The sequence below is a fragment of the Salmo salar genome, chromosome ssa25 (genome assembly GCF_905237065.1).
Source record: "Salmo salar chromosome ssa25, Ssal_v3.1, whole genome shotgun sequence".
NCBI classification, from domain to species: domain Eukaryota; kingdom Metazoa; phylum Chordata; class Actinopteri; order Salmoniformes; family Salmonidae; genus Salmo; species Salmo salar.
This window is the reverse complement of record NC_059466.1, coordinates 20,365,968-20,393,406: the sequence shown is the minus strand read 5'-3', so window position 1 is coordinate 20,393,406 and position 27,439 is coordinate 20,365,968. Positions and strand designations below refer to the sequence as shown.

Here is a 27,439-nt window from a genome sequence, read left to right as displayed (position 1 = left end):
ATTTATGCAGTTCTGCGACTTATACCACAGCTAGAGGTGAAATACTATCGCAGAAACCCAAGCCCTTATTAGTTATGCAGCGTTTGAGTCATGGCAGAAGAGGAGGGTGGAGGGAGCAACGGCCCGTAGGCCTGTTTCGGTACTAATCGATTAAGCTCACTGGTTACTGCTACTGTTGAGGGTGATACATAACAGCAGACAGGGCGAATATACGCCACATGTCCTTTACTTTTACGGGGCTGTAAGGGTCGATTATCGTATTACACTCATGCAAAGCAATAAAATGAATCACAACAGATGTGAATAAAGCAAGCTGGAAAACAAAATGCGGGAGAGTGAACTGAGGAATGAAAAATTCAATTTGCCGACGGCTGTATCCATTATTAATTTGTCCACAGACAGCTCTACAATGTAAATCCAAAGGAGGTGTCTCTCTCTCCAGACAGCCATAACTAAGACGCGTTATTCCACCAGCTAGCCGTGGTGTAGACAGGTGGTGGGAGAACACAACACAAGATTTGGTTATAAAAGAGAAAGCTGCACTTCAGTCCTTCTCTCTCTCTCTATCTGTCCACCTCGTCTATACCTTTCCATCAACCATTATAAGTGACACTTTGGGATCATAGGGCAGACCAGATGCAGGTTGCAATTCAAGACTTCTGACAAAATCTTTCATTTACTGTCTTCTCTTTTTCAACATCTCTCTCTCCTTCCCTCACACCTTCCTGTATTAGCTCTCCCTTCTTCCCTTTGAACTGTCTATGTTGTACCTGTCTAGTCTATGTGTGTGTCTGCTAGAGAGGGCCAGTGGGGGCTGAGTAAGTTCCGCTGGACAGATGGCCGTCCGAGTCACTGTCAGGGGCCGCCACACCAGCTGGTACGCCCCTGTTTCCCCCCTGCCGTACCCCTCCGCCCCTCTACCCCTGTGCCTCGCCCTGCAGGGGGTCCCAGCTTGATTAGGCAGGATTAATGACGTGCCTGTCTGTGAGTGTGTGCGTGTGTGCGCACGCAATCATGTGTGTGTATGCGTGTGTGTGTGTATCAGAAAGGCTCCGAGAGAGGCTGAGAGCTCAACACACTGTATTTACTGTTAAACTTCCTCCCATTCTGATGGAAATGTGGTAACACAGCAGTGAGTTCCTCCTGGCCCATCTACTATAGCCAGGCATTCCCTAAGGTGCCTGAACAGGCTGCCTCACAGAGGGGAGATCAACGTGCCTGTTTAATGGTCGCGTCACTCACAAAACGCTTCAAAGGCCTAGCAGAAGACTGGGTTGAGTTAACCTCTGTGTCAGCCTGCGTCCCAAACGGCGCCCTATTACCTTTATAGTGCACTCCTTTTGACCAGGGCCCATGGGGCTCTAGGCCAAAGTAGTGCACTATGTAGGGGATATGGTGCCATTTGGGACTCAACCCCAGTCTACAGTTTGAATAAAACTGTTGACTGAGACAGAAGAGGGACAGATGCTTAATGCATTATCATCCATATTTATCTTATTCTGTTTCAGAGAACAATGTAAACAAGGAAATCCTTTGGATGGGATTTTAAGATCAGGGCTTTATCAATCATAAAGACTTCACAGTTAGTGTTCCAAATCCAATGCATGTTTCCTTTGAGCCTGATGGTTCAGCCTCAAACACTGGATGTGTCCAAAATGACACCATATTTCCTATATCGTGCACTACTTTTGACCAGAGTCCTATGGGCCCAGATCAAAAGTAATGCACTATATTGGGAATAGGGTGCCATTTGGGATGCACACACTGTCATCTCATTCACACTCAATGTTTTGGCAGCCATTTTACAGCAGTGTCCCAGTGTGTGTGTGTGAAATACTACTAAGACATAATCAGCAGATGAGTTATAGATATTGATCCAGCCAGCACCACTCCTGGTGTTCTTTATCACACACACACACACACACACACACACACACACACACACACACACACACACACACACACACACACACACACACACACACACACACACACACACACACACACACACACACACACAGCAGTGCTGCTCCTTGCATTTCCTTCCTTCCTTCCCTGCTTTAATTTATGTCTCTTCGTTTCTGTGCCAGAGCCGTGTGTGTGGGAGTATTTGTGGGTGTGTGTGTGCATGCGTGTGAATATACAGTGTGTGTGTGTGTGTGTGTGTGTGTGTGTGTGTGTGTGTGTGTGTGTGTGTGTGTGTGTGTGTGTGTGTGTGTGTGTGCCAGCAGAACATGCATAATACACTCCAGTAAGATTAGTAGACTCCAGCAGTGTTCTGGAAGGGGTTAGGTATAAAACCCAAACTAGAGGAACCAGGAGGGTCCAATTAGAGTCCCCTTGGGCCTGAGGAAGCACGTTTGAGTGTGTGTGTGTGTGTATGTGTGTGTTTGCAGTGGGCGTGTGTGTGTGAGAGAGAGAGTGAATGTTTGTGTTTGTGTGTGTGTGTGTGTGTGTGTGTGTGTGTGTATATATGTGTGTGTGTGTGTATATATATATGTGTGTGTGTGTGTGTGTGTGTGTGTGTGTGTGTGTGTGTGTGTGTGTGTGTGTGTGTGTGTGTGTGAGTGAACTGGTTGCCTGCCTGAATGGCTGGCTTAGCTCACATCCAAGAGGCTGGAGGCTGTGTGTGTCTAAAGTAGGCCTGGCATCTGGACCTGTCAATTATCCTAACAATAGCAGGCCTGCTCCAAATAGCCCCATTGTTAGCCAATAGCCAGGATACATTCTGGTAATGAGTGTTGGAACACGGATTTGATGATGCACTCCCCCTGGTTAGTCAGTGTTGTGGGCTTGATTGGGGCTATGGTGCATTATGCACAGTGGCTATGGCTGGTCTTGGATCAGTGTTTAGGCTTATAGTGGGGTGGATTTGCGGAGTGTGCGTGTGCGTGTGCGTGTGTGTGTGTGTGTGTGGAGGAGGAGGAAGGGAGGTGGTGGGCTGTGTAAAGCGGTCCCCTTCTGCAGGGGGATTGCAGCTTGCGTGTGGAAAAACAGGGGTATCTGTCCCAAATAGCACCCTATTCCCTATACAGTGAACTACTTTTGACTAGGACTCTGGTCAAAAGTAGTGCACTATAAAGGAATAGGGTGTCATTTGGGATTCAGTCAGGGTGACGGCTTCCCGCTATTGTCACCTGACAGCTTATCACTCAGAGCTCCACGTTAATATACATGTGCCCTCACACACACACACTGCTGTCTTCAGACAAAGGGCTGCCTTTGTGTCTCCAGCAGGACAGAGAGGTCTGATGAGTGTCACACTGTGGTTGCTGTTTGAAAATTAAAGAGTGCCTCTGTATGCCCAAGCTGGTTCATGTTTGGTCGATCTCTCTCTCTCTCTCTCTCTCTCTCTCTCTCTCTCTCTCTCTCTCTCTCTCTCTCTCTCTCTCTCTCTCTCTCTCTCTCTCTCTCTCTCTCTCTCTCTCTCTCTCTCTCTCTCTCTCTCTCTCTCTCTCTCTCTCTCTCTCTCTCTCTCTCTCTCTCTCTCTCTCTCTCTCTCTCTCTCTCAAGTTACTTTTTTATTCTATTACATAATCATCTCCCTTTTAGGCCACTATGTTTAATTTGTGATTTGAATGGGAGTGCCATCAGCAGCCTGGCTGGGGCTAGGGGCAGCAGGGGAGAGCAGAGAATGGCCTATTCACAGTAGTCATTTGGTAATGGGCATCACAGGACTGGCCTGTGACTGAGTTATTCAGCAGGGACTGGAGCAGAGCTGGTGCTAACTGCTAGCTGCCAGGGAGGAGAGGAGAGCCAGTCTGTAGACTAGAGTGCACATGCACATGATGAAGACAGAGAGTGAGGGAGCGCTGGGGCTGTCCAAGGGGACATTACAGTAATGACTTTCATTTATGTAGCTAGTTTTTTTCTCCAACTCAAAGTACTTTGCATTCTATGGGAGTAATTCATCTCGTCTTTCCTTCCACCATCAATACTGTTCAATGTGCACAACTCACAACTTGAGAGATAATTTGTTTGAACATACACGTGTGCATGTGATGGATCGTGCGAGAGCCACTTTGTCATATCTTCTCTACTGGGTCAGTGATGTGAGTGCTTGTGTGTGTATGTAATGGATGTGGTACTTACCTGTCGCAGTGGGTACACTTGAAGGGCTTGGCCCCGGTGTGTTTGCGGTAGTGCCTCGTCAGCTCGTCGCTCCGGGCGAAACGCCACTCACAGCCCTCCCAGGAGCACTTGTACGGTTTCTCACCTGACAAGACAGACAGACAGAGAGGGGAAAAAAAATATGATTACTTTTGCAGTTACATTGACTTTCTGTTTTTGTGGTAGCAATAGTGGATACCATTAAGTTGCTCTTATACAATACCTGTGTAGTTATACTGTAATGGAACATAATTGTGCAGCTTTCTAAATGACATGTAGGCTACTGATAAGTAAAGCGGTGCTGTCTGTATGATTGACACACCTGAGTGTATTACATCATCACCAGTGTGAGATGGGATCCTCCCAACTCATTTGCTGGTGTTACCCAGTGTGAGATGGGATCCTCCCAACTCATTTGCTGGTGTTACCCAGTGTGAGATGGGATCCTCCCAACTCATTTGCTGGTGTTACCCAGTGTGAGATGGGATCCTCCCAACTCATTTGCTGGTGTTACCCAGTGTGAGATGGGATCCTCCCAACTCATTTGCTGGTGTTACCCAGTGTGAGATGGGATCCTCCCAACTCATTTGCTGGTGTTACCCAGTGTGAGATGGGATCCTCCCAACTCATTTGCTGGTGTTACCCAGTGTGAGATGAGATCCTCCCAACTCATTTGCTGGTGTTACCCAGTGTGAGATGGGATCCTCCCAACTCATTTGCTGGTGTTACCCAGTGTGAGATTAGATCCTCCCAACTCATTTGCTGGTGTTACCCAGTGTGAGATGGGATCCTCCCAACTCATTTGGTGGTGTTACCCAGTGTGAGATCCTCCCAACTCATTTGCTGGTGTTACCCAGTGTGAGATCCTACTAACTCATTTGCTGGTGTTACCCAGTGTGAGATGAGATCCTCCCAACTCATTTGCTGGTGTTACCCAGTGTGAGATGGGATCCTCCCAACTCATTTGCTGGTGTTACCCAGTGTGAGATGGGATCCTCCCAACTCATTTGCTGGTGTTACCCAGTGTGAGATGGGATCCTCCCAACTCATTTGCTGGTGTTACCCAGTGTGAGATGGGATCCTCCCAACTCATTTGCTGGTGTTACCCAGTGTGAGATCCTCCCAACTCATTTGCTGGTGTTACCCAGTGTGAGATGGGATCCTCCCAACTCATTTGGTGGTGTTACCCAGTGTGAGATCCTCCCAACTCATTTGCTGGTGTTACCCAGTGTGAGATCCTACTAACTCATTTGCTGGTGTTACCCAGTGTGAGATGAGATCCTCCCAACTCATTTGCTGGTGTTACCCAGTGTGAGATGGGATCCTCCCAACTCATTTGCTGGTGTTACCCAGTGTGAGATGGGATCCTCCCAACTCATTTGCTGGTGTTACCCAGTGTGAGATGGGATCCTCCCAACTCATTTGCTGGTGTTACCCAGTGTGAGATGGGATCCTCCCAACTCATTTGCTGGTGTTACCCAGTGTGAGATGGGATCCTCCCAACTCATTTGCTGGTGTTACCCAGTGTGAGATCCTACTAACTCATTTGCTGGTGTTACCCAGTGTGAGATCCTACTAACTAGTTAATGTACCTGTGTTACCCAACCCAGGATTACACACCAAGGGTTTTGCATCAACCAATCATAGACTCCCAGAGCTCGCTAAACAAATTCTTTCAGCGATGCCGTGTTAATTCATAATCCTAAAACTAAAATCACCCAGAAAAATTAAACAGTTTTCTCCCCTCCCCTCCCCGCCCCGCCCACGCTTCTCCTCTTCCCTTCTCCTCTTCCCTTCTCCTCTTCCCCCTTGGACCCCCTGTGGAGAGATCTGAAATTCAAATGAAGTTTCTCTCCAGTTGAACAGATGGGAGAGGGAGATATCTATTGTTCACAAGCTGTAGTTTTATCTCCCTGATAGAAAGGCCCTCCGGCAGGGGTTCTTTTACTTTTTGGGATGGGAAAGGGGGGGCTGTAGCGGGTTGCGGAGGGGGTGCCCGGACCCTGAGGACCAGGTTGTGTTTGGATGGGCCTGGACCTGGCTGGTGGAGGGTAGGAGGGGGCTGAATCCCGCCCCGGTGCTGCCGAGTGCTGCTGCTGTGGTTGATTCAGATCTGGGAGTGGTAACGATAATTGGGGTCTTAATGACGCTTAATGGGAAGTAATACCGTACTTCCAGTCAGCCAGCTGCGACCGTCTTCCCGTATCACCGTGTCCACCAATCTTCCTAACTAGACTAAAGTACCATTAGAGTGAAATGTACGCGTCTCAAACAGTAGAGCAGCGGTACGTTCAAATCAGCGGCGACAGTGGAAGACAGAGGGCACAGAGGGTGAGGATAACGGAGGGTACCGTAGGGTCAGAGAGGCTGTGCGTGGAGGGGTGAATGGTGGGGATGGTACTCCACAGGACTTGTTGACTCAAGTCATTTATTCTGCTACAAAAAACCTGCTACAAAAAGTGTTGATTAGCAGAAGAATGTCTGATTTCATTGGCAAAAGTATATTGGAGGTGACCCCAGCAGTAGACAGTAAAGGATGATGTGGTTTTGTTTGACATAATCTCAAAGCGATGTGGAATCTGCGGAGACCATGATGATGCAACTGAAAGTAAAGGATGACGTGGCGGAGGAGAGAACTGAGTGATGTGAGATGATGCAACGCACCTCCCTTCATCTCCTCGATTTCGCCCCTTCATCCCCCACTCCCCCCATCGTCCATGTTGTAAGATGAGAGGGAAGAGAAAAGGCAAATGGTCTGTGAATGATACCTCCAATCCCGTTTTATTTCACATGATCTTTTCTTATTCTGTTTCCTTTTTCTTATTTGATCCATTGTCTGTGGTGAGATTGTGGAAGTGTGACAGATTGCAGGGCAGAAACACCTCAGGATCACTTGCTGTGCTTTTCTTTCCGTGTTTTGAATATTATTCAAATCAGCAGAGGGCATTTTGGGAACTGTCTTATGACCCAGTACTGGCTGCTGTTAGAGAGAGAGTGTGCATCCAGAATGGCACCCTATTCCCTATATATTGTATACTTTTGATCAGAGTCCTATGCGTAGTGCACTATATAGGGAAAGGGTGCTATTTCGGAGATAGCCTGGGAGAAGGCAACACCTCAGCACTGTATCAGCAAACACCACTTTACAGCCAGATTCCACTCAACACACTCCATATCACACTCTTCTACCTCTGGGGTGAACACATGAATGCAACACATTCTGAACATCTGTCTGCCTTTTCCCCTTGATACACTCATAAACATTTTGCCAAAAGACCTGAGGCTTTTTATTTGCTCATTCTCCCCCACTGTGTAAAACCTGTAGCAGATGATATCCCTAGACAGTGTTGCCTTGTCATGAGAGCCTGTTAGGCAGGCAGGCAGACAGGCAGGGATGAAGGCAGGCAGACAGGCAGGCAGACAGGGAGGCAGGCAGGGAGGCAGACAGTCAGGCATGGATGGAGGCAGGCAGGCTGGCTTCAAGGACCACTCTCTGTCATTTTGGAGTCTTGAGGCCACAGGTGCAAGACAGCAAACGTTTCACACCCCTTCCTCAGTAATTGGCCAAAGCTCCCCCTCCTCTCCTCCTCTCCACTACCATCAGCTCCTCCTCTTTGCATTAACCCCCCTCCTCCCTATACCTCCCTCCCCCTCTCCAGACTTGACAGAATGAAGCAGGGTCGGCTTGGACCCACCATCACGGCAACTACGCCAGCCAATTATAACTTGCCGAGGCGAGGATGCATGATGGAGTCGCCTAGCAACCGGCCGAGAGAGAGAGAGTTTGTGTGAGAGAGACAGAAAGAGAGAGAGTAAGACAGAGAGAGAGAGAGTTTGTGTGAGAGAGACAGAAAGAGAGAGAGTAAGACAGAGAGAGAGAGAGAGGCGTGCAGCCGCCTGAATCCGCTAGTCATGGACACTCAGCGCCACCAGCCAATTATGGCTCTGCTCTGGATGAGTGTAATACAGTTGCCAGGCAACCCAAACCCCCAAAAAGGGAGCAGGTTGGGCTGGGTGGTAGCTTTTTTGGGGGGTGGGGGAAGAGTGTATTTGGGGGTTGGGTGGTGTTAGGGGCAGGGGTAGTTGGAATGGGCAGTACTGTGTTAAAACAGGCTGAGACTGATACCAGGAGCTGCAAATAATCAGCCATTTACGAACTCTCCTCTCGCCTGTTCTGATATGGTCTCCTAGCAACGCACCCCCCACCTCATCACCCACCTCTCCCTCCCATCAGCATCACAGGTGCCTGTGTGCTGCAGTTAATTACATTTCCTTAGTCAACTGGAGATAGAGTGTAGAGCCTATTATGATCTCTCAGCTGAAGTTACAGCAGACAGACAAACAGACTGACTCAGACAATTATGGCCCATTTCACATTTACTAGAGTTTCATCCATGCAGCAGCTCCCGTCTCCCTAAAACAAAGAATCCATTCCCAACACCAGAGGAGTGAAGATAGGAAAATAGTGGGTGGGTTTCTGTTCTGACTGCTCACATTCTAGAACAATGTTCAACCTATAGAATTAGAATCACTAGAATTAACATTTGTTTAAGTCATTCTAATTCTATAGTTATTCTAGTCATTCTAATTCTATGGTTATTCTAGTCATTCCAATTCTATGGTTATTCTAGTCATTCTAATTCTATGGTTATTCTAGTCATTCTAATTCTATAGTTATTCTAGTCATTCTAATTCTATGGTTATTAAACCTCAGTGAAAGGCTGTGTGTTTCCTTACCAACTGTTATTGATGGGGCCATCCAGGAGCATGTCATCCTCATGAAGCAAGGGCCCCCCTTAAATCCTGCACTAATCTTAATCTCCCTCCCTGTGTGTCACTGATGTATGGACATAATAACCAAAAAGAAGGATTAGGCTAATTACTGTACTGTGCCGCTCTTGTCTTGTAATGAACATATCGGGGCTGGGGCTACACAGCAGCATGCTGCAGCATGTCTTAAGGGTGTTGTTTTCTCTTCTACCCTTCTCTTTTTTTCCCCTTTCCCTCCTCTAATTTTTTTGGGTGGTGGAGGAGGAGGGGGGGGGTGAATGAATGGCTTGCATCAGCTCGCTGGTGATTAGCATCGCTAGCGCTCTAGTGGCAGCGGTGAAACCTGCCGAGTCAACAGCAGGCCTCAGGAAAGGATTAGCGTCGCTAACACTGATGCTAACGCTACGGCTAGCGCTAACCTGATGCCAACACTTCTCTCTCTCTCTCTCTGAGGTTCACTGGGAGGGCAGCGGTGGTTAGATACTCCAGGCTGCAGTAGACATGGCTGAATTAGCCATTTAGACCTGTCAGTCTATCAATCCATTGGCAATTACCGTACCACTCCCCCCGCTAGCAGCTTGTGGATGGAGAGACTGGACTGGTTTCAGTAAGAGACTCAGAGTCACTGAGGTGAATGAGAGAAAGAGAGAGAGGCTGCACTGCAGAGCTAAGACCTATGTATTTTTAGCCCATTGGAAGGATCTCACAGGGGGATGTAGAGCGATAGATCAAGACTGCTTCTGTGTTTCTACTTCACAACACTGGATTGCAATCCTTGCACTCACACATATCAAGCTGAGCACTTATACTGAAACAGAAGATGTTTTCAGGCAGAGTTGAAACCTAAACCTATATTCTCCCAGGGTCTTGTGTTAGGTGCATGGTGCACCTGTATAATTGTAGATGCATGGTCCTTGGTCAGGTTAGACAGTGTGTTTTCAGGCAGTGTGTTTAGTGCATGACCTGGCCTTATTGGCTGTGTACCCTTGTAATCTCCACCCGGCCACCTCTCAGAGCCTGAGAGTTCCTCTCTAGGTTTCTTCCTAGGTCCCAGCCATTCTAGGGAGTTTTTACTAGCCACTGCGTTTCTACATCTGCATTGCTTGCTCTTTGGGATGTTTGGGGTTTTAGGCTGGGTTTCTGTATAAGAACTTTGTGACTGCTGATGTAAAAAGGGCTTTAGAAATACATTTGATTGATTGCATGGTGCATGGTGCATGGTGCATGGCACATAGTGCCCATGGTCAGGCATAGGTTCTGTCTCACCTGTGTGTGTCCTCTGGTGTGCCTTCAGGTGGGAACTCTTGGTGTAAACCTTCCTGCAGCCGTTGAACTGACAGCGATGGACCCTCTTCTTGTTCTCTGGGATATCTCCCCCCTGCGACCCAGCCCCCTGCTCGCTGTCGCTGTGCCCCCCCCTGCTGGACGGCGAGGGTAGAGTGGAGTGTGTGGCCACCAGCTTGGCCGCATTCAGACCAACCTTCTTGGCCACCAGTTTGAGCGTGAGCGTGCCGTCGGCTGTGGCGGTGAGCGTCTGCATGGGCTTGACCAGGTGGCGGCCCAGCTCCGGCGAGGAGGGCGGTGTGAGGGAGGTGACGGCACTCAGCTGGGCAGCGTTGACCCCGTTGACCCCCTCCTTGGTGGTCTTCGCTCCAGACTCTTTTCCGGGGGCCTTGGTGTTGTGGGGCTGTGGGGCCTGTAGCACCTTGGGGAGGGAGACGAGGAGGGGAGGGGTGCTGGGCTGGTCGGGGAGGCTGGGGAGGAGGGGGTCCAGTGGGTCCATCAGGTCCTCGTCACTGTCAGCACCCTGCATGAAGGTGGGCGTCAGGAGACAGTCGAGCTCCTCGTCAAACAGCTCTGATAGACGCTTGGGCTCCGTCTGCAGGTACCGCTCCAACTCCAGACAGGTCTGTAAGGGTGAGAGAGACACGGTCAGAAACAGGAACAGTACAGGAGAGAACACTCATCCCTAATCTACACATATTATTCAGAGACGCTCCGTCTGCAGGTACCGCTCCAACTCCAGACACTCAGTCAGAGACACACGGTCGGCACGGCCACAACAGCCCCACCACACTCATCTCTAATCAATACATACTGTTTCAGACCTCATACAAAAGTACCGATTTGATTAGCCTCATATGAAACAACTGATCCTATCAACCATATACACTCTTAGAAAAAAGGGTTCCAAAATGGTTCCCAAAAGGATAACCCTTTTTGGTTCTAGATAGCAACTTTTTTTCTAAGAGTGTATGATAACCTGTCAGTGACTCAGCAGAACTCAAACAATCTGACACAGCCACACACTCTATATCATAAAACCACTGACTAGATACACATCCAGCTCTGCTAATCTATCCACCATCACACATCATCATAATCCCAGCATCCTATCATCCCTCCACCCAGTATGGTCGAGTGGTCCAGCCTCTCCAGTGTTGACCATGTCACCTGCCCCTAGCTGAACCCAGAGAGGGGGATTATTCTCTGATTGAACTGTGCTGGCCTTACTCTTTCCCTCCGCTCTGCTTTACAAGGGGGAGAAATTAACCAGCCATGGAATTTTTATCATGAGCAAGAGGAAGGGAGGGAAGGGAGGGGGATACATGCAGAGAGGGGGGTAGAGAGAGAGGGAGAGAGATAGGGATATGTTCAGAGACAGGGGTAGGGAGAGGGGGAGAGAGATGGGGATATGTTCAGAGACAGGGGTAGAGAGAGAGGGAGAGAGATAGGGATATGTTCAGAGACAGGGGTAGAGAGAGAGGGAGAGAGATAGGGATATGTTCAGAGAGAGGGGTAGAGAGAGAGGGAGAGAGATAGGGATATGTTCAGAGAGGGGTAGAGAGAGAGGGAGAGAGATAGGGATATGTTCAGAGAGAGGGGTAGAGAGAGAGGGAGAGATATAGGGATATGTTCAGAGAGAGGGGTAGAGAGAGGGAGAGAGATAGGAATATGTTCAGAGAGAGGGGTAGAGAGAGAGGGAGAGAGATAGGGATATGTTCAGAGAGAGGGGTAGAGAGAGAGGGAGAGAGATAGGGATATGTTCAGAGAGAGAGGTAGAGAGAGAGGGAGAGATATAGGGATATCTTCAGAGAGAGGGGTAGAGAGAGAGGGAGAGAGATAGGGATATGTTCAGGGAGAGGGGTAGAGAGAGAGGGAGAGATATAGGGATATGTTCAGAGAGAGGGGTAGAGAGAGAGGGAGAGATATAGGGATATGTTCAGAGAGAGGGGTAGAGAGAGAGGGAGACATATAGGGATATGTTCAGAGAGAGGGGTAGAGAGAGAGGGAGAGAGAGGGATATGTTCAGAGAGAGGGGTAGAGAGAGAGGGAGAGAGATAGGGATATGTTCAGAGACAGGGGTAGAGAGAGAGGGAGAGATATAGGGATATGTTCAGAGAGAGAGGTAGAGAGAGAGGGAGAGAGATAGGGATATGTTCAGAGAGAGGGGTAGAGAGAGAGGGAGAGAGATAGGGATATGTTCAGAGAGAGAGGTAGAGAGAGAGGGAGAGAGATAGGGATATGTTCAGAGAGAGGGGTAGAGAGAGAGGGAGAGAGATAGGGATATGTTCAGAGAGAGGGGTAGAGAGAGAGGGAGAGAGATAGGGATATGTTCAGAGGGCACAGTGTATACCAAACCCTCACCTCTCTCTTAAACCATACCCTACCAGAAAATCTCATCTTCAACACACACATACTTTCTCTCTCTAGTGTTTATTTTCTGCTATGGCTTCATTAGAATGAGCAAACCTTGCCATGAGGGGAAGAGAGAGAGAGAGAGAGAGAGAGAGAGAGAGAGAGAGAGAGAGAGAGAGAGAGAGAGAGAGAGAGAGAGAGAGAGAGAGAGAGAACACGACTCACTAACTGTCCACTCAGCACATTCTTCATACTGGTTCTACAATTCTGTTGAGCAGTCACAGTGGTCAGTTTAGATATTAGATTGTTCCGTTTGGCATGTCACAGCTAAAACACTTGGGCAGAGGGAGAGGGGAGCAGTGGAATGGAGTCAAACCTTCCAGCACTTTAATCCATGTCATCAGTGCAAATTATAGCTGCCTTACCTCTATTATGTTAACTTCAGAAACACTGTGACATGGTGTATCTAAAGGCATGCTGCACTTCTGGCTGCTCTGTTCCCCTGTGTTTATAGTCAGACACATTTTTGTTGGGCATCTGTTGCAGGATGATAAGCTTTGCTTTGCTAGTTTTACTTCTTAAAACGTCTTCTTTTTTCCTACGGAGGCACATTTGCATATGAGCATATATCAAAGAGATTTCTTCGGGGGGTGTGAATGTGTTCCAAACTCATTTTGTCTGATAAGCATTGTGTAGATATAGTGCGACGACGCACTAAAAAAAGTCCTTTGTTAACGCTGCCTGACAGTTGTGCTAAGACAAGGCTTTGGGCGATTCCTTTGACCAGCTCCTTGCTATGATTTGTGAACACTTTTATTCTTTCTTAGTAATTCTAGTGTAATACAATCTGCAGTCAAGCATGGCCAAGGAGGGCCATTGTATTTATTCCCCTTTAAATTGGATCAATCATCACTAATGCATGGTAAAAGCAACACTGCAGGTAAGCCTAGCTGTGGTCCTGCTTGCCAAATGACCATTGAGTCAGTTGGAATAGCTCTTTAAACATTGTGCTGCCTTCTGAGTACATATTATCCTCAACTGTGACTAGGCCCACAGTATGGTCAGTGGCAGACACCTCAGGGGCTGGACAGGGGGAGGTGATATCACACACAGTAGGCGTGTCCAGTAGGAGAATACACTACCTATGACATTTCATGTATGACCTTTACGTTTTTTTTTCATATGCGATAGGAAAGGTAACACACACACACACACACACACACACACACACACACACACACACACACACACACACACACACACACACACACACACACACACACACACACACACACACACACACACACACACACACACCCTGCAGGGGGATAGATCAGTGCAGTGTGGGAGCATGCTGGCTCATGGCTTTGGCAGCTAGCGTGAGTAGAGGGGGCTCAGTCACCTCCATTCCCCAGTTCCGTCCCACAACATACGGATAAAGGTCATATCATACCGTACTGCTCTCACCGTGCTGCTGCTCAAAGGACATTAAACCCTGCATGGCCATGTACTAAACCAGGCTGAGAATTCATAGCACTATACACTCCTTAAAAAAGGGTACCAAAAGGGTTCTGCGGCTGTCCCAGGTATAACCTTTTTTGGTTCCAGGTAGAACCATTTTGGGTTCCATGTAGATCCCTCTGTGGAAAGGGTTCTACATGAAACCCCAAATTGTTCTACATGGAACCAAAAGGGTTCTACCTGGAATCAAAATGGTTTATCAAAGGTTTATCCTATAGGAACAGCTGAATATCCCTTTTAGCTTCTAGATAGCACCTTTTTTTCTAAGAGTGTAAAAATGTATAGATCTAATATGATAAGATTTATATAGAACTGGATCAATCATTATAATACTATTTATTGGGAGAATAAAGTGGGTGGTTAGGTATAGGCTACATTGTTGTAGATATTGCTGAGAAGTATGCTAACTGTCTCTATAGACTTCCAGTCATTGCTCTAACGCTAGTTAACAATGGCTCCAGAAACTACCTTCAACTTCCTTCAAACTGCACACAGAGACAACCTGCACGGAGAGGCTTAATTGCCAAAATGTCACACTATCCCTTTAACAGTGACAATGTTATGTTAAATAGGTGTGCCATGTTTTACAAGGCTGCATTAGTCACATACAGTATTCTCAGAAAACACCAGTCAGAGGAAATACAATGACCAGAGGTTGTGTGTGTGTGTGTGTGAGTAACCATCCCCTAAAAGATTAAGCTACCACCTAAAGCACATACAATACAATACAATATAATACAATACACATAGAACAACAATATAGTTGGAGGTTTTATCTGGTCACACTGCCATGGGGTTGTTAATAGTTAATAGTTAAATACACTACAGGAGAATATAATTGGTGGGAAAAGAACCCAATTGCCATACTTGAGTAAAATTTAAGACACCTTAATAGAAAATGACTCAAGTAAAAGTGAAAGTCACACAGTAAAATACTACTTGAGTAAAAATCTAAAAGTATTTGGTTTTAAATATACTTAAGTATCAAAAGTAAATGTAATTGCTAAAATGTACTTAAGTATCAAAAGTAAAAATAATATAATAAATCATTTTAATTCCTTATATTAAGCAAAGCAGCTGGCCACATTTTCTAGTTTTTTATTTATTCACGGATAGCCAGGGGCATGCTCCAACGAGGACATCATTTACAAACCAAGCATGTGTTTAGTGAGTCCGCCAGATCAGAGGCAGTAGGGACGACCAGGGATGTTCTCTTGATAAGTGTGTGAATTAGACCATATTCCTGTCCTGGTAAGCATTCAAAATGTAACGAGTACTTTTGGGTGTCAGGAAAATGTATGGAGTAAAAAGTACATCATTCTCTTTAGGAATGTAATGAAGTACAAGTAAAAGTTGTCAAAAATATTAATAGTAAAGTAAAGTACAGATACTCCAAAAAACTACATAAGTAGTACTTGAAAGTATTTTTACTTAATTACTTTACACCACTGGAGAATAGCAGCGTGAGGACTACATTTCTACTGTTAACATTAGTTTTATATGAAGCACCTGTTAAAAGTGTATTGAATGTGTGAACAGGTCTATGTTTTCTCTCCTCTCACACTGTGACTGGGCCATAGCTCCCACAACTACAATAAAGACCAAAACAAACTGCTCCATTTTCTCCGTTCTCCCTCTGTGAGCCTCTCTGGCCTTGACTCCACCAGAGAGAGAGCCTTGATGCTAGGCTTAGATTTGTAAGCCGCTTTGGATAAAAGCATCTGCTAAATGGCATATATTATTGTGTGTGTGCGTGTGTGCGTGCCACAATGTATGTGTGTCACAGTGTGTGTATCAAACTGTGTGTGTGTGTGTGTCCATCAATAATAGATGCTGAGCCGAAGGGGTTCACACCCAGCTAAGAGCCTCTGTCTGTCAGACAAAGAGACCAGAGTGGACCACAGCCATCGCTACATCTACAGCTAACTGTTATTACACCATCCAGCTGGACTCCAACTAGACACAAAGGGGAAATTATCACCAGTCTGTCCCAAATGGCACCCTATTCCCTTTATAATGCGTTCATTGGAAGACTATCCATAGGGCTCTGGTCAAAAGTAGCGCAGTATATAGGGAATAGGGTGCCATTTGGGACGCAGCCCCAGCAATATCCGACTTGGTTACTCTCAATGTCTTGGCACCAGTGGCGTAACTTGTGGGCCCCCCTGCCTTGCGGGGGCTGAGGGGGTGTGTGCGCTACGCCAGTGCTTGGCACCCTGCTCGGGCATTATAAAGTCAGCACATTATCTAAACTAATGGCTTCATATGATCTCATTCCTGCATCTAGGAAAGTGTGTATTTATGTTCTCTCTCCCCTCCATTTTGGGGTTCAAATCTCTCTCATACAAATAGGTTTTAATTAAAGCTTTGGCTTTCATCAGATGCTGTTTGAAGCTCTATCTCTTGATGCTAAACTGATCTCTCTCCTCCGCTTTTCTCTCTCTCTCTCTCTCTCTCTCTCTCTCTCTCTCTCTCTCTCTCTCTCTCTCTCTCTCTCTCTTTTCTCTCTTTCTTCTCTGCTCTCCCCTCTCCCCATCTCCCCTCTCTCTCTTTTCTCTCTCCCTACACAGCATGCGTTGATGAGTAATTAGCCACTCAAACGACCCAGCGAAGAGATACTCTTTATTCAGCTAATTTGCTGATGGGAAGCCTGTGTGTGTGTGTGTGTGTGTGTGTGTGTGTGGGTTTTCATCTGTGTATGTATAAGAGAGAGAGTGTGTGCAGAGACTGGTAGCCTACGTGCCAAGAGTTTTGATTTCACTGCAGAAAACCTCCTCATTGTGCCTTGAGGGGCTATGCTGTATAACTTAGAGAGAGGTGCCATCTCAGAGAATACAGTTTGTCCCCTCAACCCCCTTCTTCTATTTAGCCTGTACTGTATCATACAGCCTTCAGTGCAACTGGCTGTTTTCAATGAGCCGGAATGGAGTCTGTCCGTAACGGGCCATCTCCCCTCCCCTCTGGTGTTCATAACAATAACCAAGGGTGCTGTAACTCCGCCACAGCTATTATCCACCCCCTCCCAACAAACACACACACACGCTCCGAACATCATAACCATTCCTCTGTAAAATTGGGACTGCACCCTTGATTCATTGCTGTTTATTTTGTCGGGAGCGTTAGGGAAAGCGTTAGGAGGGGTTTGAGTGTTTCTGTGGGAGCCTGCGGTACCTGCTGCACCATTAGCTCTGTAACGACACCACAATTACTGAGGCTGAGGCAGCCCTGCCTGTCAGAGGAGAGGAGCGCTATCAGGATGGGAGGAGTGACAGATGCTTGCCATCAACACAGGAGACGTTTCAAATCTCTATCGCTTTGCCTTCTCCCATCCTCTATTCCCCAAATGACCTAACCTCATCAGAGACTTCTGTCCATCTTTACTAAGACAGAAGGAGATATAGAAAGAGGGAGGGAGAGAAATGGGACAGCGAAAGGGTGGACAGAGAGAGATGGAGAGAGGAGAGAGTGAGAAAAGAGGGTGGAAGGATAGAGAAAGACACAGAGAAAGGGTAGAGTAAGGGATAGGGCTTTACTCTCCCAGTAAGAGGTAGATGCTATCTGTCCCAATGACATTTAGAGCATCTCTGTAGCAGAATAACATCCCAGTCATCTGGTCTGGAGCCCACACGTCTCTGAAAGGATTTCATGGATTTGTTACCCTCCCTCCCCTCTCCTTCTCTAGCAGGGGATCGGTTTACTATGGAGCGCCTGTGTGTGTGTGTGTGTGTGTGTGTGTGTGTGTGTGTGAGTGTGAGTAGGAGTGTGGCTTGTCATGGCCCTGCCTGACGACCAGCGGTGTGGCTCTTGCCTGCTGTTTGATGATGTGTGCGAGATGTGATGTGTGCGTGTCTGTGATGCTGGAGAGAGTGACAGTGGAGGGGCCATCAAATCAAATCAAATTTTATTTGTCACATGCGCTGAATACAACAGGTGTAGACCATACAGGGAAATGCTTACTTACAGGCCCTTAACCAACAATGCAGTTCAAGAAATAGAGTTAAGAAAATATTTACTAAATAAACTAAAGTAAAAGATAAAATAAAAATACAATAAAATAACAATAATGAGTCGAGGTAATATGTACATGTAGGTAGTGGTAAAGTGACAATGTATAGATAATAAACAGTGAGTAGCAGCTGTGTAAAAACAAAGATGGGGGGGGGGGGTGGGTACAATGTAAATAGTCCTGGTAGCCATTGATTAGCTGTTCAGGAGTCTTATGGCTTGGGAGTAGAAGCTGTTAAGAAGCCTTTTGGACCTAGACTTGGTGTTCTGGTACCTCCTGCTGTGTGGTAGCAGAGAGAACAGTCTATGACTTGGGTGACTGGAGTCTTTCACAATTTTTTTGGGCCTTCCCATGACAGCGCCTAGTATATAGGTCCTGGATGACAGGAAGCTTGGCCCCAGTGATGTACTGGGCCGTACGCACTACCCTCTGTCGCACATCATGGTCAGATGCCAAGCAGTTGCCATACCAGGCGGTGATGAAACCGGTCAGGATGCTCTCAATGGTGAAGCTGTTGAACTTTTTGAGGATCTGAGGACCCATGCCAAATCTTTTCAGTCTTCTGAGGGGGAAAAGGTTTTGTCGTGCCCTCTTCACAACTGTCTTGGTGTGTTTGGACCACGATAGTTCGTTGGTGATGTGGACACCAAGTAACTTGAAACTCTCGACCCGCTCCACTACAGCCCCGTTGATGTTAATGGGGGTCTGTTCGACCCTCCTTTTCCTGTATTCCACGATCAGTTCCCTTGTCTTTTTCCCATTGAGGGAGAGGTTGTTGTCCTGGCACCACACTGCCAGGTCTCTGACCTCCTCCTTATAGGCTGTCTCATCATTGTCTGTGATCAGCCCTACGTCTGTTGTGTCGTCAGCAAACTTAATGATGGTGTTGGAGTCATGCTTGTCCACACAGTCGTGGGTGAACAGGGAGTACAGGAGGGGTCTAAGCATGTACCCCTGAGGGGCCCCAGTGTTGAGGATCAGCGTGGCAGATGTGTTGTTGCTTACTCTTACCACCGGGAGGCGGCCCGTCACAAAGTCTAGGATCCAGTTGCAGAGGGAGGTGTTTAGTCCCAGGGTCATTAGGGATGAGATTATGGCACTATGGTGTTGAAAGCTGAGCTGTAGCCAATAAACAGCATTCTCACTAGAGGTCGACCGATTATGATTTTTCAACGCCGATACCGATACCGATTATTGGAGGAGCAAAAAAAAACTGCCGATACCGATTAATCGGTCGATTTTATATATATATATATATATATATATATATATATATATTTGTAATAATGACAATTACAACAATACTGAAGGAACAATGAACACTTATTTGAACTTAATATAATACATAAATAAAATCTATCTAGTCTCAAAAAAATAATGAAACATGCTCAATTTGGTTTAAATAATGCAAAAACAAAGTGTTGGAGAAGAAAGTAAAAGTGCAATATGTGCCATGTAAAAAAGCTAACGTTTAAGTTCCTTGCTCAGTACATATGAAAGCTGGTGGTTCAATATTCTCAGTTCTTCAATATTCCCAGTTAAGAACTTTTAGGTTGTTGTTATTATAGGAATTATGACGCGTCGACTATTTCTCTCTATACAATTTGTATTTCATATACCTTTGACTATTGGATGTTCTAATAGGCACTTTAGTATTGCCAGACTAATCTCAGGAGTTGATAGGCTTGAAGTCATAAAGAGCGCTGTGATTAAAGCATTGCTAAGAGCTGCTGGCAAAAGCAGTAAAGTTTGAATGAATGCTTACGAGCCTGCTGTTGCCTACCACCGCTCAGTCAGACTGCTCTATCATATATCAAATCATAGACTTAATTATAATTTAATAAACACAGAAATACGAGCCTTTGGTCATTAATATGGTCAAATCTGGAAATATCATTTCGAAAACAAAATGTTTATTCTTTCAGTGAAATACGGAACCGTTCTGTCTAAACATAAGTCTAAATATTGCTGTTACATTGCACAACCTTCAATGTTATGTCCATAATTATGTAAAATTCTGGCAAATTAGTTGGCAATGAGCCAGGCGGCCCAAACTGTTGCATATACCCTGACTCTGCGTGCAATGAACGCAAGAGAAGTGACACAATTTCTCTAGTTAATATTGCCTGCTGACCTGGATTTCTTTTAACTAAATATGCAGATTTAAAAATATATACTTCTGTGTATTGATTTTAAGAAAGGCATTGATGTTTATGGTTAGGTACAGTCATGCAACAATTGTGCTTTTTTCGCAAATGTGCTTTTGTTAAATCATCCCCCGTTTGGCGAAGTAGGCTGTTATTCGATGATAAATTAACAGGCACCGCATTGATTATATGCAACGCAGGACAAGCTAGTTAACCTAGTAATATCATCAACCATGTGTAGTTAACTAGTGATGATGTGAAGATTGATTGTTTTTTCTAAGATAAGTTTAATGCTAGCTAGCAACTTACCTTGGCTCTTTGCTGCAGATTACCGATTGTTATGAAAACTTGAAATCGGCCCTAATTAATTGGCGATGCAGATCTGGATCTGTTGGGGCAGTATGCGAATTGGAGTGGGTCCAGGGTTTCCGGGATGATGGTGTTGATGTGAGCTATGACCAGCCTTTCAAAGCACTTCATGGCTACAGATGTGAGTGCTATGGGGCGGTAGTCATTTCGGCAGGTTACCTTCACTTTCTTGGGCAGGGACTATGGTGGTCTGCTTGAAACGTATAGGTATTACAGACTCGGTCAGGGAGAGGTTGAAAATGTCAGTGAAGACACTTTCCAGTTGGTCCGCACATGCTCTGAGTGAATGTCCTGGCAATCCGTCTGGCCCTGCGGCCTTGTGAATGTTGACTTGTTTAAAGGTCTTGCTCACATCGGCTACCGAATGCATGATCACACAGTCATCCGGAACAGCTGGTGCAGTCTTGCATGCTATAGTGTTGCTTGCTTAGATGTGAGCATAAAAGGCATTTAGCTCATCTGGTAGGCTCGTGTCACTGGGCAGCTCATGCCTGGGTTTCCCTTTGTAGTCCGTAATAGTTTGCAAGACCTGCCACATGCGACGAGCGTCAGAGCCGGTGTAGTAGGATTCAAACTTAGTCCAGTATTGACGCTTTGCCTGTTTGATGGTTCGTCTGAGGGCATAGTGGGATTTCTTATAAGCGTCCGGATTATTGTCCCACTCCTTGAAAGCGGCAGCTCTAGCCTTTAGCTCGGTGCAGATGTTGCCTGTAATCCATGGCTTCTGGTTGGGATATGTACGTACGGTCACTGTGGGGATGATGTCGTCGATGCACTTATTGATGAAGCCGGTGACTGAGGTGGCATACTCCTCAATGCCATTGGATGAATCCCGGAACATATTCCAGTCTGTGCTAGCAAAACAGTCCTGTAGCGTAGCATCCGTGTCATCTGACCACTTCCGTATAGAATTATGGTCAGATTTGCCAAATGGAGGGCAAGGGAGAGCTTTGCATGCTTCTCTGTATGTGGAGTAAAGGTGGTCTAGAGTTTTTTTCCCTCTGGTTGCACATCTGGTTGCACAAATGAGGTAAAACGGATTTAATTTTGCATTCATTAAAGTCCCTGGCCACTAGCCTTCTGGCTGAGCATTTTCTTGTTTGCTTATGGCCTTATACAGTTCGTTGAGTGCGGCCTTAGTGCCATCATCGGTTTGTGGTGGTAAATAGACGTCTACGAATAATATAGATGAAAACTCTCTTGGTAGATAGTGTGGTCTACAGCTTATCATGAGGTACTCTACCTTAGGCGAGCAATACCTTGAGACTTCTTTAATATTAGTCATCGCGCACTAGCTGTTATTGACAAATAGACACCCTTCCCCACCCCTCGTCTTACCAGACGTAGCTGCTCTGTCCTGCCGATGCATGGAAAACCCAGCCAGCTCTATATTATCCGTGTCGTCATTCAGCCCCGACACGGTGAAACATAAGATATTACAGTTTTCAATGTCCCGTTGATAGGATTGTCTCGATCGTAGATCATCCAGTTTATTTTCCAGTGATTGCACGTTGGCCAATAGAACAGATGGTAGAGGTAGTTTGCCGACGAATTCTCACAAGGCACCCCCTGTATATCTGTCTTTTATTCACACGAATGACGGGGATTTGGGCCTGGTTTAGGTGAAGCAGTATATCCTTCGCGTCAGACTCATTAAAGAAAAAATCCTCGTCCAGTTTGAGGTGAGTAATCGCTGTTCTGATTTCCAGGAGCTCTTTTCGGTCATAAGAGACGGTAGCAGCAACAATATGTACAAAATAAGTAACAAACAAACAAACAAACAAACAAACAAACAGAATAGCACAGTAGGTTCGGAGCCGGTAAAACGACAACCATCCCCTCCGGCGCCATTGTATGGTGAAGAGGTTGTGTTGAAGCTGGGATACTATGTCAGTCAAGGAGGCCAAAGGGGAGACGACAGCTGAAACACACACACACACACACACACACACACGGTCTCCCCATCCAACTTCATCAAAGCCCTGGGGTTTCTGACATTTAGAAGATCCAGTTACAGGGAGAGGCAGTAGACACAGTGCTTTAGTGTGTGAGCTGAGCGCATGGTGTGTGTGTGTGTGTGTGTGTGTGTGTGTGTGTGTGTGTGTGTGTGTGTGTGTGTGTGTGTGTGTGTGTGTGTGTGTGTGTGTGTGTGTGTGTGTGTGTACTTTTGCTGCTTTAATTGAAAAGCTGGTCGTAAAACCAGTGAACTGGAGGCCCTTGGAGGCTGATTTCTTACACAAGACAACAAAAGAGTAGAAGGAGCTCAATAAAGAGGTGAATGGCAAATGGAAAGACACGTGTGTGAAAAGTCAACACACATCAGCTCTGTACAATGCTGAGTGGCAAAAGAGATTCCCTTTGATCTGAAACAAGACTCCCTGACCACGTCCCGAATGGCACCCTATTCCCTATAGTACACTACTTTTGTTCACAGCCCTGGTCTAAAGTAGTGCGCTCTGAAGGAAATAAGGTGCTATTTGGGATGCAGAACTTCTTTCAGGGGAGACCAAGGCCTGGCAATGGAAGAGTTTGTTCTGTCAGAACATCAATCTCAACAAAGAGATTTGGTTCTGTGTTCAGGAGGGTCGAGAGAGCAGACAAAACAAGAGATAAGCATCTGAACAGGACGTACGTTACTCCCCAGACCTTTCAATGTCTGTTACCTTTCTCGTTTTATACACAAAATAGGTTTTAGAGCCCCTTCTCTCCGCAGCTACTGTTGGAACTGAAACAGCCCTGGGATGGTTGAGGAACATTCTTCATATAAAGCAGTAACACAGAAAATATTACATTTAGACCACAAAACCCAAGCCTTCTTAATGTCCTGAGGCACAGCTAGCTTTTATTGCTTGGGATATGTCCCTGAAATGGCCCCCCTGATCTGCCCAGGCCACAACCCTCCCCTATGCCCAATCCCCCTACCCCACTGGCCTCCTCCAATGAAATTTTAATCAACAGTCTATGATGGAGCGGGGCCACTCAGACACTCCCGCTGTGTGATTGCTCAGCCCCCCCCCCCCTCCATCATCTCTGCACCTGTGTCAACCCCCTCCCCCACTCCTTCTCTCCCTCCCTCCTTACAATACTTACAGTAGCCCCTCATTTCCCTCTCACCCCTGCCTCCCCTAGCTCGCCCCCCCTGCACACGTCCTGACACATTCTCTCACAGCAAAGCAATTAGCATGCGAACGTCACCCCCCCCCACACACACACTCTGCCCTCACCCCCACCTCTACTCCTGCCCTGATCCACTGCCACCTGGGCAGACTAATAAACATAGGTTATAAAACTAATGAATAGCGCAGGCAGCAGCAGATAGACGCAGCATAGTGCAGAATAAGGAACATTTAAACAGCTGTTAGTGGAGACAAGGCAGATATGCCCTTTTAATTTGGGGGATAATTTAATCTCGTTTCTCTTGGCCCCTGGCCACTGGTGCGTGGTTTGTGCATGCACGGGGAGCGGGGATTGGGTGGGATACGGAGTGATACGATGGCTGGTTGGAAATGAACGTCTCCTCTACAGTCACGCGCCAGACGGCCCTTCGCCAGGGTCATTTGTCAAGTCATGCGCTTGTCCTCCAACATGCAGCTTTTATAGAGGGTGTAAAAATTATGTGCTTACTTTCCACAATCCATTGCTGCAATTCCCACTGACAGCAGAATTGGCTGCAGAGCCAGAGCAGAGCACTCACTACTACCACAATACATGGTGTGAGTCCCACATGGCACGCCATTCCCAATAGTGCCATAGTAGTGCATCATGTATGGAATAAGGTTCCATTTGGGGTGCAGATTAGGAGTCCATCTCCTGTTTGAGTGTGTTTCTGGGTTAAAACCAGAGAGCAAGGCCTCGTTCAACCCACCAACCACACATTCACTACCTCCGCATTGGACAATTCTGAGTGCCCTAACAGAATAAAAGAATGAATACTTGACTTTTTGAATGTTGTTGACTTCTACAATACATATTTCCGATGTTTAATGAAATCTCTTGGAGAGGCCACTTGTGAATATACTAGCCTACAGCACTTATGGCAGAGGTTTAATAAAAGCTATTTAACATTACTCTAATATACACAGAGAACACCCAGATGTAGGATTGCATGGCATATCAGCATTACATCAATGCAAAGGCAGCAGATATCATTTCTAATCCTAACCCCAAATTATATAGAATTTACACACAGAAATATTCTGAAAGATCAACATCTTGATCAAGTGACAAACAAACAACCACCTGTCAAGGTCTTTGCCTCCTGATATATTATGCCGTTCTGCCTGGCCTGCACTGTGTACTGTAAGACAATCACGCCATCATGCATGGCCCCAGCCAAATCAATAAGAGAGAAAGAGAGGGAGAAAAAAAAGTGGCGTGGTCCCAGTTACCAGGAGGAGAGAGGAAGAGAGGAGGGGAGTGAAGAGGAGAGATAAGGGTAAGATGAGGGACAGCAGCCTGGTCTCATAGACTAGACGTAACATAGTAAATGAAATTCCGGGACACTCAAACTACTATGATATGTTATGTTTGGTATGGTTACATAAGACAGATGGTTACTGAAGGCAAACAACCGAAGTAGGGTGATTGGTCAAGGTGGATGGGTGGGCGTATAACGCAAACATCTAGCAATCCAAAGGTTACGAGTTCGAATCTCATCCCGGACTTTTTCATTTTAGCTAATTAGCAACATTTCAACTACTTACTACTTTTTAGCTACTTTGCAACTACTTAGCATTTTAGCTAACCCTTCCCCTAAACTTAACCCTTTAAGCTAATCCTTCCCCTGACCCTAACCTTTAACCTAACTCCTAAACTTAATCCAAGTTAATTTGGGGCTCCCGAGTGATGCAGCGGTTTAAGGCACTGCATCTCAGTGCTAGGGGTGTCACAACAGACCCTGGTTCGATTCCAGGCTGTATCACAACCGGCCGTGATTGGGAGTCCCATAGGGCAGCGCACAATTGGCCCAGCGTCGTCTGGGTTTGGCCGGGGTAGGCTGTCAATGTAAATAAGAATTTTTTCTTAACTGGCTTGCCTAGTTAAATAAAGGTTCATTTTCATTTATTTTTATAAACCCTAACCTTAACCCTAACCCCTAGCCTAGCTAATGTTAGCCACCTAGCTAGAATTCATAACATATAATACGAAATGGGTGATGGAATCCACAAATTAATACAAACAGTACCATATGAAACGTAACATATCATACTAAATGGAGTGTCTTGGATTTACCTATAGAATAATATGAAATGCTCTGAGATGAGGTTGGGGAGAGAGGAGAAAAGCACCTGACTGTGAGTGAAAATCAGGAATTCACAGCCACATTTGGCAACACCTAAAAATATCCCACTGCTGACACCACCTGCTGCAAGCCAGGCCTCTCTCAGGCAATACACAGAGGTGTGTGTGTATGTGCAAGCCAGGCCTCTCTCAGGCAATACACAGAGGTGTGTGTGTATGTGCAAGCCAGGCCTCTCTCAGGCAATACACAGAGGTGTGTGTGTATGTGCAAGCCAGGCCTCTCTCAGGCAATAGACAGAGGTGTGTGTGGGTGTATGTGCAAGCCAGGCCTCTCTCAGGCAATACACAGAGGTGTGTGTGTATGTGCAAGCCAGGCCTCTCTCAGGCAATACACAGAGGTGTGTGTGTATGTGCAAGCCTGCGTGTGTGCGTGGGTGTGTGATTCTGTGTGTGTTCACGATTCCGTGTGAAAATGTTTGATATTGCGTGTTTGTGTGTGCATGCATGCATGCATTATTCCATGTGCGTGTGCATGCGTGCAATTGTGTGTGTCTTATTACACGTGTGTGTTATTTCCTATTGCCTGCCCTGCAGCCAGTGCATAAGAGGGGAAGTCAAATGGCCCGGCCACTGAGAGAGCAGAGGGTTGTGGGGGACACAGGAGAAATAAGGAAGAGCGATTGCACTCAGAGGACTTCGCCCTATTAGTGGGCTAGCATGAGCTCTGGGTGAATTATGGCCAAGCAGCAAATAACCCCCAGGCCATTCCAGTGTGTGTGTGTGTGTATGTGTGCTTCAGTCATATTGGCTTAGCTAGTGGGCTCAGTGTGACCATACTTAGAGGGGGAATCAGGAATCAATACATCACTGTTATCCCCCCAATTCACTACGGCTGGGCCTGGGTTCATTTCTTTTGGATTCGCTAGTTATCTAAATGGTATTGTGAATTGTCTGGCAGTGGCAGCCATGCTTGGGTTGTGATTCCGAGTAAGGAATGTCTGGTGTCTGGTGTAGTGTGTGTTAGCGATGTGATCAAAGTGTTGTAGGTATGTAGGAGGACAACGGTTGGAATTTGAAATGCCACAGAGTAGGATGTAAAAAAAATATATATATATTTTACAAATCGATATTTGGAGTCAAATATCAATATAATATTATCCAAAAATGTAACTGTATCGATTTCCCCCCCCCCCCCATCACTACCACCGAGTAGGAACTGGTCTCATCTGGCGTGACATAAATGATGTCTGACCTGTTTCATCTCTCCAGATTACTCCTTTGTCTGGCAAACATGCAAAACATGATAAAGCACATTCATTCTATTCTCTCATTCAAATGATCAACCTCAGATCATTGTCCATTCATTTCTGTCCACCCATAGTACATACAGCTTCAGTAAGACTGTCTGATACATAGATATATTGTCTACGGTCTAATATCTGCCATCCAGATCAGCTCCGCATTCCAAATGTCTGTTTACAACATCAGTGATGTTGTGTGTGCCTGGCCAGTACAGTCAGTGGACTAGAGTTCAGTTTAAACACAGGGCTTCATCCCTCCTTAGATGTGTGTGTGTGAGTTTCTCTGTACAGTCATGTGGACCAGAGTTCAGTCTACACACAGGGTGCTGATCCCT

General features: G+C 46.3%; 1 protein-coding gene across 1 annotated transcript in view; it reads right to left on the bottom strand.

Moving 5' to 3' along the window:
- Positions 1–27,439, bottom strand: part of LOC106586293 (Krueppel-like factor 7) — a 70,397-nt gene that overhangs the window by 8,549 nt on the left and 34,409 nt on the right. The window contains exons 2-3 of the mRNA XM_014173427.2: positions 10,147–10,789; positions 4,093–4,216 (exon numbers count right to left, since the gene is read on the bottom strand). Of these exons, the coding sequence (XP_014028902.2) occupies positions 4,093–4,216; positions 10,147–10,789 (767 nt within the window). The remainder of the gene's footprint in view (positions 1–4,092; positions 4,217–10,146; positions 10,790–27,439) is intronic.